The 15855-nt window shown below is 37.8% G+C and overlaps 1 protein-coding gene across 4 annotated transcripts in view; it reads right to left on the bottom strand.

The window, feature by feature from the left end:
* Positions 1–15855, bottom strand: part of IBTK (inhibitor of Bruton tyrosine kinase) — a 55650-nt gene that overhangs the window by 34996 nt on the left and 4799 nt on the right. For all 4 annotated transcript variants that reach the window (XM_064650061.1, XM_064650063.1, XM_064650060.1 and 1 more), the window contains exons 2-9: positions 12399–13066; positions 8799–8895; positions 7430–7554; positions 6785–6895; positions 5383–5553; positions 4116–4233; positions 2153–2333; positions 786–909 (exon numbers count right to left, since the gene is read on the bottom strand). In XM_064650061.1, coding sequence (XP_064506131.1) covers positions 786–909; positions 2153–2333; positions 4116–4233; positions 5383–5553; positions 6785–6895; positions 7430–7554; positions 8799–8895; positions 12399–12722 — 1251 coding nt within the window. In that variant the 5' untranslated portion in view covers positions 12723–13066. The remainder of the gene's footprint in view (positions 1–785; positions 910–2152; positions 2334–4115; positions 4234–5382; positions 5554–6784; positions 6896–7429; positions 7555–8798; positions 8896–12398; positions 13067–15855) is intronic.

Raw genomic sequence — 15855 nt, 5'->3', positions numbered from 1 at the left:
AAAAGTGCTTCCCGATATTCAGACAGAGCCTCCTTTATTTCAGTTTGTGCCCACTGCCTCTCATTCTGTCACTGGGCACCATTGAAAAGAGCCTGTCTCTGTCTTCTTTACATCTCCCTTCAGGTACACATTGGTAAGATCCCCCTTGAGCCTTCTCTTTTCTAGGTTAAACAGTACTTCCTCAAGGGAAGTACAACCAAGCCAGACCAGGAAGCACTGATTTAGGAAAGAGAAGTATTAAGATCACATCCCTTTCCTTACTCAATAATTTATAATGCCCAGAAGCACTAAAGATCCCAGCACTTGTCAGTATGAAATGTACATCGACATAGTTCCACTGATGCAGGAAGATAAATTAGTTTCTAACTGCTAAAGCAGTGTCCCAGAGATGTTAAAAGGGCACTACCAATACTACAGATGCTAGAGGCTAAAACTCACATGCACAAATACTACACCAACCTAATGAACAGATAAGGTCATCTCAAAACATAATTCAGTCAAGGGCAAGGAAAGAAAAGGAAATACCCACATAGCTCCCTTATTTTGATATACAAGATCAGTTTTTAACATTCTTTAAGAAGGTATTTCAGTAAGAAAAATTTTTTGTAAACACCACTAGATGGCACTGAAGGCTTAACTCTCCCAATGAGCAGATCTTAGAGAAGGCCGAGATTCTGAAAGGTCCTGTAAAATGGGACTTTATTATGGGAAGAAAACAATAAATCCATCACAGTATTCCAGTTTTAAGACAACACAGTGTATACATTTAACTATAAATAACTTACTCTTCCAGCTTCATCCAGTGCCAGAATGCAAATCTTCTGACCCCCATTTTCCTTAAGATGTTGGGTATCTACCTTATATTCCAAATATCCCCCACTGACAAGAACTTTTTTAAGGTTCAGCTGCCTAAAAGAACACAAAAGGTTAAATTCGTATTTCTTTATTGTGTATTTATGTTACTTCTATGACAGTTAATTTTTTTGTTTATAGAAGCAGTAAAAAAAATATAGTTGAGGCAGTGACACTGAAAAATTACTTATGTTTAATTTTGCCCCTCTGGTACTATTAGCACAACTGCTAGTAGTATTCTATTGCTACTATAATAGTATTCTACTACTACTATTAGCAGACTAAAATATTTGTTTTGTTTTTAAGTAAGCACATTGTATCTACAGGTTCTTCACAAAATTCCATTAGTGAAAACCAGTAGATGATACATCTTTGATTTCAGAATTACAAAAATTCACTTAGTTGTTTGTATTAAAAGACCTATCTTATCCAGTAGGTTATTTCTCAGGGATTTGGTACATTTTGGCTTTTAGCTGATCAAAACCATATTCCTTATCCCTTCTCAGTTTCTTAGTATAAGAGCACAGCATGTTGTATTAAGTTTCTACAAGTGCCAGCATCTTCACTTACAGCCACGTAGAAATGAAGTATAAAATAATCTTTAATACGTCAATAAATACAGTCAGAATTTGAAATGAAGCTGAAAACCTAGTTGGGAGTCAACTAGGCAAAATCTAATCTAAACAAATCTAATAAATTCTGATCTCTTATTGCAAACTAAGTAACAGAGAACAGGATCAAATAATTTCCTAAATTTATGAGTCAAGGATCCAACTTCTTCAACAGGTTTTACATACAGGTTTTAGCATATGGACCAGATGATGTTACAAGGGCCCTCTTGCAATTTAAATTACTCTTCATAACATACTTTATCTACACATTAGTTATGAACATCAGACCCTAAATTACTGATTCAAAATCATAACAACGTAAATAAATAGAATAGCAGATCTTCGATGCCTCTACCAAAATGCACTTATACAAAACCAGGCTAACAGAGGAAGAAAAAACCACCAGTTTCAATGTTTTTAAATCAGCACAAAATATTTCCTCTTAGTGTGTTTTCTTTAAATATCTTTGGTAAACAGCAAGTGGCACCTTAGCCTCATGTCCCAACAAATACAAATAAAGAAACAAACAAAAACGATAGCCCTAGTTCATATAAAAGAACTGCAAATGAAGAAAACATGGGGGACCATTGTATTATCTGCACAAAAATCTTTAAAGACCTTTAAGTATACAACTACAGTGTAATCTTCACCTATTCTTTTTCACAGCAAATTAGAAAAGTAACACATACTTTGAAGCTATCTTTTTGCACTGATAGTCTGCAAGTAAATAAATATCTCCTCTTTCAGTAACACATACTGTAGCACCATCACTTGCAGAGACCAAGGACACAGAGATGTCTTTATGGTGTAGAGCAGAAACTTGGCGAGGTGCAGTTACACATTTTTCTCCATTAGGATCCAGCAGATAACCTAAAAAATACAACACACCCCAAAAACATTATTTGCTATTCTACACATCGTACATTTAAAGGATACTTTGCTACACTACTTTGAACAATCCTTAAACTCTAAAAGATTTTTTAGGTAGCTGGATAATTCATCTTCAAAATAATTAAGGCAGATAAGAAACACACCACACATACTTGTTAGTTCACCACAAACACCAGAAAACACTCAAGATTTGATTCATAAAAATGAAGTAAGGGATATTCCACTAGGAAGCTATTTAATGCGGTTGTACTGCTTTGATTCCAAAAAAAAGAATATTTATTTGATCGTATTACAGTTCAATACAATAAAATACTGTAACACTGGCATAAACTACAGCTTATTTCAGCCACTGGAAGACACCAAAAAAGTTTGTCAGGAAAACTACCGTAAGTGCACATAAGCATGAAGGCAGCAGTTACATGAAATAGAGAAGGTTGCAGCTGTAATGCAAGATCTCTGAAAACATTAAAAAATAAAAATAAAAACAGGCCATTGCTGCTCTGCTGGGACAAGAAACCTAACAACAAGAATCTCATGTATAATATAACCCTGCTTTGTGTGCAGGGCATAATTGCAGGGCACTTAGGTCTGCACCACCGAACAGAGCGGGGTACAGATATCCAGGAACAGGCAGCAGAGCTACCTCTACAGCTGGAAGCAACGCTGCCTTATGACAGTGTAGGGCCATGCTCAAACATTTTAAACAGGCAAGGTTTACCACCACAGGTCTATCATGGCGCCCAGCTGACACAACTCTACCGTTTACAATTCACTTAGTGTCTCTATGGTACTGCACTGGGACGTGTGCTAACCAGAATAATCCCAACAACACAAGCAACCACAAAAACAACTTATATGACGGGTGCATATGAAAAAAAATGGCAAAAACAAAGAGATATTCACTGTAAAATACTTCTCTGACAAAGACAAGCTTTTGCACATACCTCTTCAAACTTAAATAGAAACACAAAAAGTGTTGGAACCTGAGGCCAGAGCTGATGCAGATTAACTATAAGCACCAGAGCTAGCTAAACAGTTTTGTTTGCACTGAGACACAGAACTGCAAAAATGCAAATCCAAACCAATACTGCAATATCAAAAAAGACAAAAGCAATTAAAATATACCATTCATACAACAAATCAAGAAGTTCACCAATTGGTAATACGTTTTTAGTAGGTTCTTTCTTGACTTCAGAATAATACAGAGTTAAGTGAAGCTTCTGGTAATGGCATTCTTGGAAAAAATCTAGATATAGGCAAGTATCTAACTTTAAAAAGTTAGTATGGAAAAAGTTATCAGTATCATGTTTACAGTGCATGATGAAAGAAGGACATAGGTAGGAGAGCTGAAGGCTGGTTTATAATTTATTAAGGGCAGTACAAGTCAGACTGTTGGAAGGAGAAAAGCATGCCTTGGGGTAATTTCCAACACAAACAGCAACATTCTGTTTCCCCAAAGTATTCAGCAGCAGGACCATACTTGAAATACGTAAGGCAGAATTATAAAGAGTTCAAGTAAGTCAGTTAAGTCTGACTAGCTCCTATCATCTCAAAATGTGAAACTGGTAGTAATGAAAAATATTCTTCAAAAGAAGTGTGAAGGGATGATGTCACCAGATTGGTTTAAAAAAAAAAAAAAAAAGAGGGAAAAGAAAGCTTCAACCAGGCTTCTGTTCTAAGAAGCAGATGACAGGTTAAGCATGAACGACATCTTTAAAGGGCTGGATTTTAGGTTTTACTTTCAGAACACTTCTACCTTACCTAGTTGGCCGCCATTCAGCCCCATGGTATACACTGCTTCCTTAGTCCATAGCACTGTATGGAATCTGCCTGCAGCCACTCCAATCACCATTCTACCTTTCAGGTTTTTTGCCTGAACCTAAGCACAAATCCAAAGTACATCTTAATATCAAGTAGCAACAGGTGAATTTCACACGTACAAACTTGTGACAACATTTAACTCCTGAAGTCGTTAAGCATGAAGCACTGACATCAATCCACATACAGTCTAATAAATCAGGATTATTTCAGAAGTTTGTCAGGTGGGGCACTATTGCACTAGTGACAAAAAGAAATAAACTTTTTTCATTATCTAATCAGAAATGGAATCAAGTCTCTTTACGCTGTCTTCAAATGTAAGATTTTGAACAAGACTGCACAGAACATGTTATAAGACAGCCAAAGAAGACTCAGGTGCTGCAAAATGTCAGCTAAAAGTTTCAACTTGTAAGTCCTAATGCCCTAAACATACTGCAGAACACTACACTACTAATTCCACACTTCAAATTTAACTTGATTTTCCAGATTAAGATGAAAAACTCAAAACAAATCCTGTGGATACAGAGCTGTCATTACACTAATGAAGAGCATCCCATGGTAACCCAAAACACTATCCTGTTGCATTTTGGCCAATAATTCTTTTCTACTTTTATAACACTGGTAGTGCAGCGTTGCTCTACTTCAGATGAACCTTCCTTTCAATGAAAGGTAATGTAACACTTCTTTACTTACAAAAAAATAAAATTTAAGAGATTAAGTATAGAAACATAGTTAAATTGTTGATGCCTATACCCTCTCTTCCCTGTAATTGTTCTTCCCAAAGCACTAACTCCAGAATCAACAGTGCTTCCAGCAAAGGATATAACAATCAAACCCTGAGAGCCATCATTCAAGGATTCAAAAGGAGTAAGAATGTCAAATAATACACACCTATTAATGTTACATCACTTCAGCTACATAACAATTTGAGGAAGAAAAGGGTTTTGGCAATTGTACCCTGTATCATACTTCGCACTACAAACTTTAGTAGTGTTCAGGTTACAAACTAAGACATTTTTCAGGACAGAGTTAAGCATTTAAGAGCTGAGATGTATAAGATAGAAACAAGATTTATCTGAACTCACATTAAACTTAGTTGTCCTGAAAAGGTTTAAAAGTTATTTCCATAACCTTCACATTTTACTTTCTGTTAAAAAAACCAAAACCAACAAAAACTAAACAATTAAACTTTGACTGATGTTATTTTTACCTGTCTAGGAACACTACAGTTAGGAGGAGGAGGAAGAATACCCAATTGATGGAAAGTATTCAAACCAAATGTGTAAACATATCCATCTTCTGTTAAAACAACAGTATGATCCTTAGCTGCAGCTATCTGGGAGCACTGATGACCAGCTAAGCCTTCCACAAGTCTTGGAACCTGAACAAGAAAAGAAATACTGATATAAAAATATACTGGTTTGATATTAACTGGTGGCCATCTATGACACCAGAGTAACACCAAGAGAAAGTCATGACCAAATACTGAAATACAGATAAAAATGCATTTGACACACAATACACTCATTAACATAATTACCACATCCAATGCAGTAAGATGAACTACTTTCATTTGAAATGCATCCTCTGCTATGAAGTGAGATGACTTTTAAACCACCTGTTCCAAAATTAGATTGGAAACTATATCTTTAGAACAGCTGAAGAGATATTAGCTATCACGTCTTTTGTTTTTCTTTTTAAATTACCATGAACAGTAAAGATTTCTCCCTCCAATACAGGATAATTCTAAGAAAATTCCACAGAATAAGGAAGCAGTTCTGTATCCTTGACTATTCATGCCCTCTAACATGAGTTCTCCTTTATTCAACTAGGTAACATCCTAATTTTGAAAGAGCAATTTGGAAAAAAAATTCTAATTTCATAGAATTGCTTTAAAAAGTTCTCTTCTTCAAAGAGCTCCAGTCTTCACTATAGCATTCACCAACAGAATATCCAGTTCTACCAGACACTGGGTATTAGAAATTTTTAAAAATGACTGTGCTGCAAGCTAGATGCACACTACGAGGTAATGTGCACAGGATAAGATGTTTAAGTCTAAGAATTGCATTGTCATCATATCTTAGTCTTGTCGAATCTTAGTTTTCATATTGCAACAATGTACTATTCAAATGGAAGTGATCAGTGAGTTTGCACTTAATAGCTGTGTAAGTCCAGTAAGAAGCAACCTTACCATCGCTCTTCATGCCACAACAGCTCCACAGTACTGCTGTTTCCTTTGTGACAGCCTTGCAAACATCAGAAGGCATCACAAACCTACTTAAGAAGCCAGCCCACACAAAAGACATTTGCTTCCACTTATCTGGCATCAGCTAACCTTTAAAACAACTCAGCCATAACACAAAAGTCTGACTGCTCTGTCTAGCTATCTTAAATTAAACTATATTTAAATGCACATTCCTTTACTCTCTGTCACCTCACTACTAGCACTGGAGAGGTTTTTGTTATTTGGTGGGGAGCAAGGGGGCTGGTTTGAAATCAACAGCAAATTCATTTTGAAAGTACACTGACAGAAACTCCAATTCACTTTTTAAACTTGCTGTTTGAAATAAAAGAAACATTATGCTAGACTACATTAACACAAAGCAGCATACCAGGCACGTTTGTTCATCACCATGACCCAAGCGCCCTCCTTGTCCATGTCCACATGTATAAACTTGACCTTTGTGGGAAAGGAATACAGAGTGGAATTTGCAGAGTACCACCTGAAAAAAACAAAGGCAAAAAAGGGGAGGGGAGGAGGCAATACAGGGCAAATTAATTTTCCTGGATAATCTGAGAACATCTGTCAAAAGTACTTTGTGAAGAAGTTCTTCTTTAATAAAGATATGTTCATGAAAATAAAAGTAAGATATTAGTATTAAAGCATAGGACTGCCAAATCAAGGTACAAGGAACACAAAATATTTGCTTTAAGTATATTATGTACTGCTTTAACATACTTGAAGAGATGGACAGTTTCACTTTAATAGCCCCCAGGCTAACAGAAGCTCAAAGACTGAGTTTTAAGGGCCACAATACTGTCTCAGAATAGCTGAAGAAAACATGCTAAGACTGCAGCAGATTGTATGCCCTGAATGTTTGCTCATGTTCTACTTTAAACTTCCAAACATTCTCAAACTGAAGTCCCAAGAACTTATTAGAGTTCTCAATAATTGATAACTTCTTTGATACTTCTTCCCCCTCACGCACCCGTCCAAGTTCATCAAGAAAGGTGCCTATGTAATACATTAAGAATACCTGTTTGATATACACGCCATTCCGAGGAAAAAGATCCACCAGCTCAGGATGATGTTTACCCTGTTGACCACCATGACCCAAAGTGAAATTTATATTGTTTCCCCAGGTGTAGACTTCTGTGGGATCTGTAATGAAAAACATTCTCTCTGCAGCTTCTAAATTTACCAGTCTTGGGCATACTGACTCCAAAAAACAACTCCTGTTTCTATCTAAAATTTGAAGAGGAAAGCTGTTTCTTACCTAAAACTAAACTTTACAAACATTTAATCCTATGAGAAGTAAGGTGCTACGACGAAACATTTTAACAATATTGTGCAGATGATCAACATTAGTTATATTTGCAGAAAATGCAAACATTCTGCAGCAGCAGATTTACACATCGTTTTCAGAAGACAACTATTAACCACCTTAAGTTCTATGTGCTTTGCTTCAATTTAGTAAAAAGCCTTTCCCAAATTCAAATCAGAGGTGGCCAAAAATGAGATTTATATTTTTTAAATAACCTTTCAGTGACATCTGAACACCATTTTCTGATGAGTAAAAAACTGAAATGAATGTGTATTTCGCCAAGCTGCACCACTGTCCAGGGAGACCTTACAGCAGCCTTCCAGTACCTGAAGGGGACCTATCAAGAAGGCTGGAGAGGGATTTTTTTATAAGGGCATGTATTGATAAGACAAGCGGGAATGGTTTCAGATGGAAAGAGGGTACGTTTAGGATAGACAATAGGAAGAAAATATTTACAGTGAGGGTGGTGAGGCACTGGAACAGATTGCCCAGAGAAGTTGTGGATGCCTTATCCCCGGATGTGTTCAAGGCCAGGTTGGATGGCACTTTGAGCAACCTGGTGTAGTGGAAGGTGTCCCTGCACACAGCAGCGGGGTTGGAACTAGATGACTTTTAAGACCCTTTCCAATCCAAACCATCTCCGATAATTTTAACTGCGAAAAACAGCAGAATAACTGAGGTCAAAAAACACCTCTGGAGATCATCTAGTCCAACGCCTGTGCTGAAGCTGAGTCATCCAGAGCAAGTTGCCCAAGACTATTTTCTCTCATGTTTTGAGTATTTCCAAGGACGGAGTCTGCACAACCTCTCTGGGTTACCTATTATATCACTTGCCTTTTTTCTTATTTCTTTAACCTCTGAGCCAGTCATTATTCCTGTGCACATATGTGCATCCTATGCCTACCACCAAGATTCTGTTCTTGCTTTCTTCTGATATTAGCAACCCCATACCTTCAGGTATCTCATAATTTACAAAGTCCTAACTAAAAACACAAAATATTGTCTACACTGGTACATACATTAATACACTGGTGACACATATCTTCTTAGAAAACAGGAATTAAGCTATTTAATCTCCTACCGGTTTTCTTGAACACCACATGGATAGGCCTATCTTTCATCACGAGATCCAGGGCTGATAAGCCTTCTTTATCCTGAACATACAGACTAACGCCATGCTGAAAGTGAAGGAGAGAAGGGGAAGAGAAGAACTGAAGTTCATTTTAACTGCACAGCTTGAAGTAAACCAGGTAAATGTTTAAGAATCTATACAAATCTTTAATTGAAGTTTAATACTGAAAAAAAAGAAACTCTTCAGATTCAAATAAACTGTGAGCAAATCTAAAAAAAATAAACAGTGCAATTCTGTTCAGCCTCATATACATCGTGTTGACTTATTAACTGGGATTTTATTGTCTGAATGCTGACTGTGTAATAGGATGTAATCAGTGAAATACAAAGTAAACAGATTTGAAGATAAAGCACTGACATCTAAGAATGACAAGTATTCATCAAAAATGCATTTACCAGCTTCGAAGAACATATTTTCTTAAATTGGCATGTTTATAGAATCAGTTTTGACAATCCAGAGAAGTAAAAAATAAAAAAAACCTAATATGACTTTGAAAACAAGCAAGGAACAGTGGTTCACAGCTACTGAGAAAAGGCAAGAGGACACAAACAGCCAGACAAGAGACAGTGGGAAAGGTTCAGAGGCAGAAAACATGAACAGTTCATTCCTTTAGAACTCAGAGAGACATAGACAATCTCTGTAAATACCACTTGCTCAATACAAAAGAGTGTTGCTACACCAGCCTTGGTTTTAAGGAAGTCAAGTGTCATCAGCCACTTCCCTAAAGGGAAGAACTGCAGATGTTCCCAATAGAACCTAATGGATAAAACAGCTGTACCTTGCTAACACGAAGGAAAACCTTATAGAACCTCACACTTAAGAGATAAATACATGAAATACAAAAATGGAAGGAGCACTGTTCACAATTCCTTCAAGCATGACAGAAGGACAGCCAGCTGTATCTGAAATAGGGATCTTAACCCATAATTTTCCTTGGAAAACCACTAGCTAGAAGAACAACAATATACATTCTCCAAATTATAAAGGCAACCCTATTAGCTACAGTGCTGGTATTAACTCACGACAGAAAGACTGACTTATTTCTTTGACTTAACTGGTTGTTGGATATTCTTCACTTTGGAAGTCATTTAAGTCATTCACAAGCAGACAGAGGCTGCAGTGATATTCACATGGCCTGAATTTGTGAAAACAAACCCCGATCGCTGAGTGGCAAATCTTGTAGTAAGATACAGTCTGAGAAACAGGCATGACTGCCTCCAGCCCACAGCAGAATTCTGTCATCCCCATTACTTTAGGGCACCAGGGCCTGATTCTGGGGCCAGTACAGGAAGTTGGTTAGAGCATGGTGCTCGCTAATAATGCCAAGGTCACAGGTTCAATCCCCATACAACCCATTCACTTAGGAGCTGGATTCAATGATCCTGGTGGGTCCCTTCAAACCCAAATATTCTTTGACCAAACTATACTGGTGTTGCAAACAGTACTGCTTAATATCTTCAGACAACGGGCCAGAGTGCTCCCTCAGCAAAGGTGATGATCCAGGAGGAGTGGCTGATAATTCAGAGGATTGTGCTGACATTCAGAAGGAAGGACCTTGACAGGCTGGAGCAATGGTCCGAGAGGAAACTCATGAAGTTCAACAAATGGAAATGCAAATCCTGGCCCTGGAGAGGAACAACCCAGCGTACCGATACAGCTGGAGGCCAAATGGCTGGAAAGCACCTCAGTAGAAAAGGATTTGGGGCTTCTCATAGACAACCAGTTGACTGTAAGCCAGCAATGTGTCCTCACAGCTAGAAATGGTGAAAGCACCCAGGGCTGCCTGTGGGACCGTTGCCAGTAAGCATTACTCAGCACTGGCAAGCCACAGCTGGAGTGCTGGCTTCAGGTCTGGACTCCCAGACATGGATATACAGGATCAAGTCCAGCAAAAGACCATGAAAACAATGACTGAGGCATCTGACATACAAAGAGAAGCTGAGAGAGCTGGGATGCTTAGCCTAGAGAAGGTTTGGGGCAGGGGAGAAAGACAGCATGCTTTATCAATATGCATAATAAACAACTGCTTGGAGGTGAGAGGTGGGATCGTAGCGATACTCAGTGACAGAAAAAGTGGCAACAGGCACAAACTGAAATATAAGAAATTCTGTTTAAATCTAAACCCCACTTTTACTGCACCGGTATTAAAATATCGGAACAGAGATGTCTGATGCTCTGTTCAAAATCCAGCTGGACACAGCCCTGGGCAATCTGGTCTAGTTACCTTGCCTGAATATGAGGGTTGGACTAGACAACCTTTAGAGATATCCTTCTAGCTCAGCTATTTCGTAATTCTATTCTATAATCTGTTCCTGTTGTTGCTATAATACCTTAAGAACATATCCTTTAAATAACACGGTACAGCAGAGGATTCAGTTAAGGAACTGGGAGACAGAACACTCTCCATGAGCTGGTTTTTTCTGCTTCTTAGAAGAGTATCAGCAGAGCTGGCTATCACAAAAATCTCATTTGCTTATGCAACTGACAGAAAAGTAAAATACATCTGGGAAAACCTGTAGAGGCCTCCCGTAAGCAAATATCAAAGATACAGATATACGCACATACACTAGAGGATTGAAAACTTTTTCATATATCAAGCACAGAGTTACTAATTTTCTAGAGAACAGAATCATGTACAATTCTTATAAAAACACCTACTTTTGTGAAGTTTAACGGAAATCTCCTCACTATGTAAGGGTACAGCACATATTTAACAATTATCAGACCTTCAAGAAATATAAAACACTGGATCCACAATCTTTTTGCTTCAAGTCTTGTTAAAAGCAGAGAGTTCTATGTCTACAAATGGCTAGCCACTCTAATCTAAAAAGGCTGAACTCAAAATGGAAAATTCTCTGCCTTAAGAGGTTTTTAAGCAACCCTGAACCACAAAAATTTCCTTTTCTCACATGGTTAAAAGGATATCGGAACACCTCAAACAAATGTAGCTCTTCCCTTTGCTGTACTTGGGACAGGAGGAACACAAGGAAGATCAATTAAAAATACATACAACTCGCTAAGTGGATGGGAAGAAACAGCAATTGTAAGAAAGGAATAAGGGGGACTGAGCAAAAGCCACTTAATAAAATATGCCATATCTTGAAGTACCTCTCTCTCTCAAATATAAGATTCATTTCTAATTATAATGCCATTTAGTCTTTCATTATTTTATGTTCTATTAAACCAATTGGTACAATTACTGAAGAGTCCTTTTTTAGAGTATCTTTAGTCTGATCACTCTCCACTTTAAGATCCTGACCCTGATATCACCCACACAAACAAGAACTTGTGGACTTAAGGAAGTCCACACTTAATCAGGGATCTTTACTCAGTGCTGATTTCTGCATGGGCAGACAGTCATTTTTCATGAATACAGAGACAACCTTCAAGTAAATCAATGCTCTGCGATCTAAATACAACATTATTAAGACATATATTGAGAAAACCCTCAAGAGGCTTTCAGTCAAATTTAAAAACACACTTTTACATAACCAATACAACTCTAAAAATTGTAGATGCTGAGGAAAACTACAGCTGCAAATTACTCACCTTCAGTAATGACAAAACACAATCAATGTATCCATAAAATATACTTCTGTGCAAAGCCGTCCATCCAGACTCTTTGTCTTTCGCCAAGAGATCTACTCCTTTGGTCTCAGCCAACCAGTCTAGCACACCTTTTTTGCCACAGGACGAAGCGAGATGTATAACATTTCTGCCAAAGGCGTCCTTTATAGTTGCAGCATTGTAGCAGTAAGAAGAGAGAAAGGCCTTGATCTGGCCTTCACTTCCTCTGGTTACTACAGAAATAACATCCAAAGCATGCTGTAGAGATCGACACTTTGAAGTGCACTCTGGCATGTGAGAACTCATCTTCACTTCTAAAGCTGCTCCTCTCCTTAAGGGGAACAACCCTTAAGTGTATCAAGGCACTCTAATTCAGTACACAACACAGTGCCCTAGAAAAATTGTAATTCCAAGGATGTAAATCCAGTTTTATTGAGCTGCCATTAGAAAACTTTGTTCTATTACGTTTGGCACTTGATTCAAATAAATATTTATAAATATATATTTTTAGAAGTCTTATTTCACCATCTTATATAACAAATATTCTTGTCCATAGAAAATTCCAAAAGTGAACTACCTCTAGTGTGCAGAGGGGGATTCCCCCTCCACACAACCTTATTCTTCTACAACTCCATAATTGCAAGGGAGACCTGAAAGAGAACAAACCAGAACAGATTAGCAATCAAAAACTCTTTTCCCCAGCAACTGTACTGATTTAACCACATACCAAACTAGCACTTTCAAGTACAGGACAAGACAATGTGCAAGGGTTAACTGACCTGCCCCATGCCATCCGAGCTTATATTCAGGTATTCACTCAGTTTAAAAAAAACATTACTCCCTTCCCCACCCCAACCACCTTTCTTTGACATAAATCTTGTAGCCTACAACGTGAACTGGATCCAAAAAAGTCACCTGAAGAAAAAAAAAGTATGCTTTCCCAACCTTAGGGTCCTCAGTATCCTGACTGTTTATTGTCTAACTGTATCGTTACTTTGTTATCAGAAAGCAAGAACTTAACTAGAAGGTTGACTGGGGGTGGGGGGGAGAGAAAGAAAGAAAAAAAACCAAAATACAAACAAAACCAAAAACAAACGCACCAAAAAACCCCCCCAGCTGTTGAGCACACTTTGGCTAACAGAAGACTTGTCAGTAACACCCAGGGGGAGGGAGGGACCACCACAGTTTCCATAGCCACTGCAAAAAATAGGATTATGCCCCACTTTCTCTTCCCTGCCCTGAATGCATACTCATGTCCCTACTAATTCTATTCCACAGAACCAACAGGAAGGTTCCTCTCCACCACTCCCATAGCTGCTAACACAGGTGGGAGAAAGGATGGTATCAGAGCAAATAAAAGTAGCTTGTACAAGAGACATGAATTCAGGCAGGGCTAAGGTCTAAAGCTCCTGAAACAGGCAGGAAGAAGTGAAGGTCTAGGTTGGATGAGGTAAGGGAGGAAAAAGAAGGAAAAGGAACCAAAGATACAAATTTTTCTTCATGAAAATATATTCACAATCTGGGGCATACAGCATTTCTGCTTAGCTTGGCATACTTATCTTTAGCACATCCATCTTTCTCTGGCATCCTCTTTCTCAAAAGTAAAGGCCTGACAGAAGCACTCACCTTGCATATGAAACATGTACAGTTAAAGTCAAAAGCGTCGCAATTCACAAAGTGCACACAGCAGTATAAAAATCACAGACAAACCCAGAAAACAGAGAAACTACAGACATCACTGATACACTGCTGAATTAATTGTGAACTGCTATTAAGCCCCCAAAAAACAATATGCTTCAATCTTCCAAGCATAAGTTTAGTTTCAAACTGAGTGAAATAGGACAAGACACAACACAGTAAACACCCACACACACACACACTACTACTTCCAGCTCAGCAGTCATTAGCAAGTTCAGGTCCTACTCCTTGACCCCCACCCCGTCCAAAAAGCCTGTTGAGCTTAGCTTTCATTGCTTTTCAGGCACTGAGTGCATAACCATATTTTGTTAACATCTCTCTCTGCAAAGACACGTCACAAAAAAACTTATTTTGTTCGGAAAACAGAAATCCCAGTCCTCCTCCTGTTTCAAGAATTATCATCAAGATTTCCATAAAGCTGCAAGCAATCAGTTTAGAGCAAACACTAGTAATGGAATGTAAACTTCCAAGAAAACAAAGGTCTAATCCAAGAGTATTCCTTTAAACATTTCACAACAAAGTCTTCAACAATTATTTTTCCACCTCATTCACAAGGGATTAAATACTCGGAATGCAAATATACGGATCAGAAGTTGTTTCAGTGTGTACCTTCAAAACAATTTCACAGAGAGGCAAATGAAGAAGAAAAAAAAAAAAGTAGTCTTTATTTACTACAATTTAGTCCCTCATCCCTGACCAGGAGTAACAATCAGAAAGCTTTACGAGACCAGAATTGACCAAAACTTTTATTTGCAAAACAAGCTTCAGGTCACCCTACAGATCATTTTCCAACCAACTTACAAACTTCTGCAGTAACACAAAAAATTAAACATACGTGTGCATTGACTTTTCTCCTCTGACCTTCTCAAGCCTAAGCCTGAGACTATAAAGAGAAGTGAATCACTGTCACAGGCTTGAAAAAAAAGCTCTAATTTCAAGAACGCAGCCTGACTTGCTGCTCCAAGGAATCAAAGTGTGATAGGCGACTATCAGCAGACTCAGATTGTCAGTGCAAACACCTTTCTAAACACTAATAATTGAAAAAAAATATCTGGAGATCTACAGGAAGAACATCAGAAGTGCCATTATCCTCAAGTCAATTTTTCAGATTTCATCAATATGCCACTAGGCAAAAAAATTATGCTGTGGAAGAAGGATGAATTTTACATATGCCTTTTAAAGCACATCTTAAATATAGCTCATTGTTTAGACATTATTATTAGTGCTACAAAGAATAAAACTAAAAACAACATCAAGAAAAATTACTCAGAGTCATAAAACAAAGTAGACTAATCTCTTAGGTAAACTGGTATGAAATGACACCACTGCCCAAGAAAGCAGTCCTGCTGTGCCATGTGCCATACCTTCCCTTGTGCAGATAGATACACACCTATTTAAGACACTGAATTGCATGAGAAAATGATTCAGAAGAAATCAAATCCTAGTTTCAAAGAAACATGTGTCATTGCAAGAAAGGAAGAGAGAGGCCAAAGAAAAACCTATTTAAGGCACCTGAGGTCTAGCCTCACCAAACACCAAAATGTGAACAACAAATCAAACACTAAAAGAATAAAAAGTCTTCTCCTAGGTCACACTAACTCCATCATGGTGACATTTACCACAGCTATGTGAAACCTGACTCTGCTGGATTATTTCTTTATAAGTCATTCCAACCCATCCCTCCTTTACTCCAAACATTACAAAACTAGATACTATAATAGTATATTCATACATACACCTT

Source organism: Pseudopipra pipra, chromosome 3 (genome assembly GCF_036250125.1).
Source record: "Pseudopipra pipra isolate bDixPip1 chromosome 3, bDixPip1.hap1, whole genome shotgun sequence".
NCBI lineage: Eukaryota > Metazoa > Chordata > Aves > Passeriformes > Pipridae > Pseudopipra > Pseudopipra pipra.
Note: the sequence above shows the minus strand (reverse complement) of the source record. Positions and strands in the feature narration are given on the sequence as shown.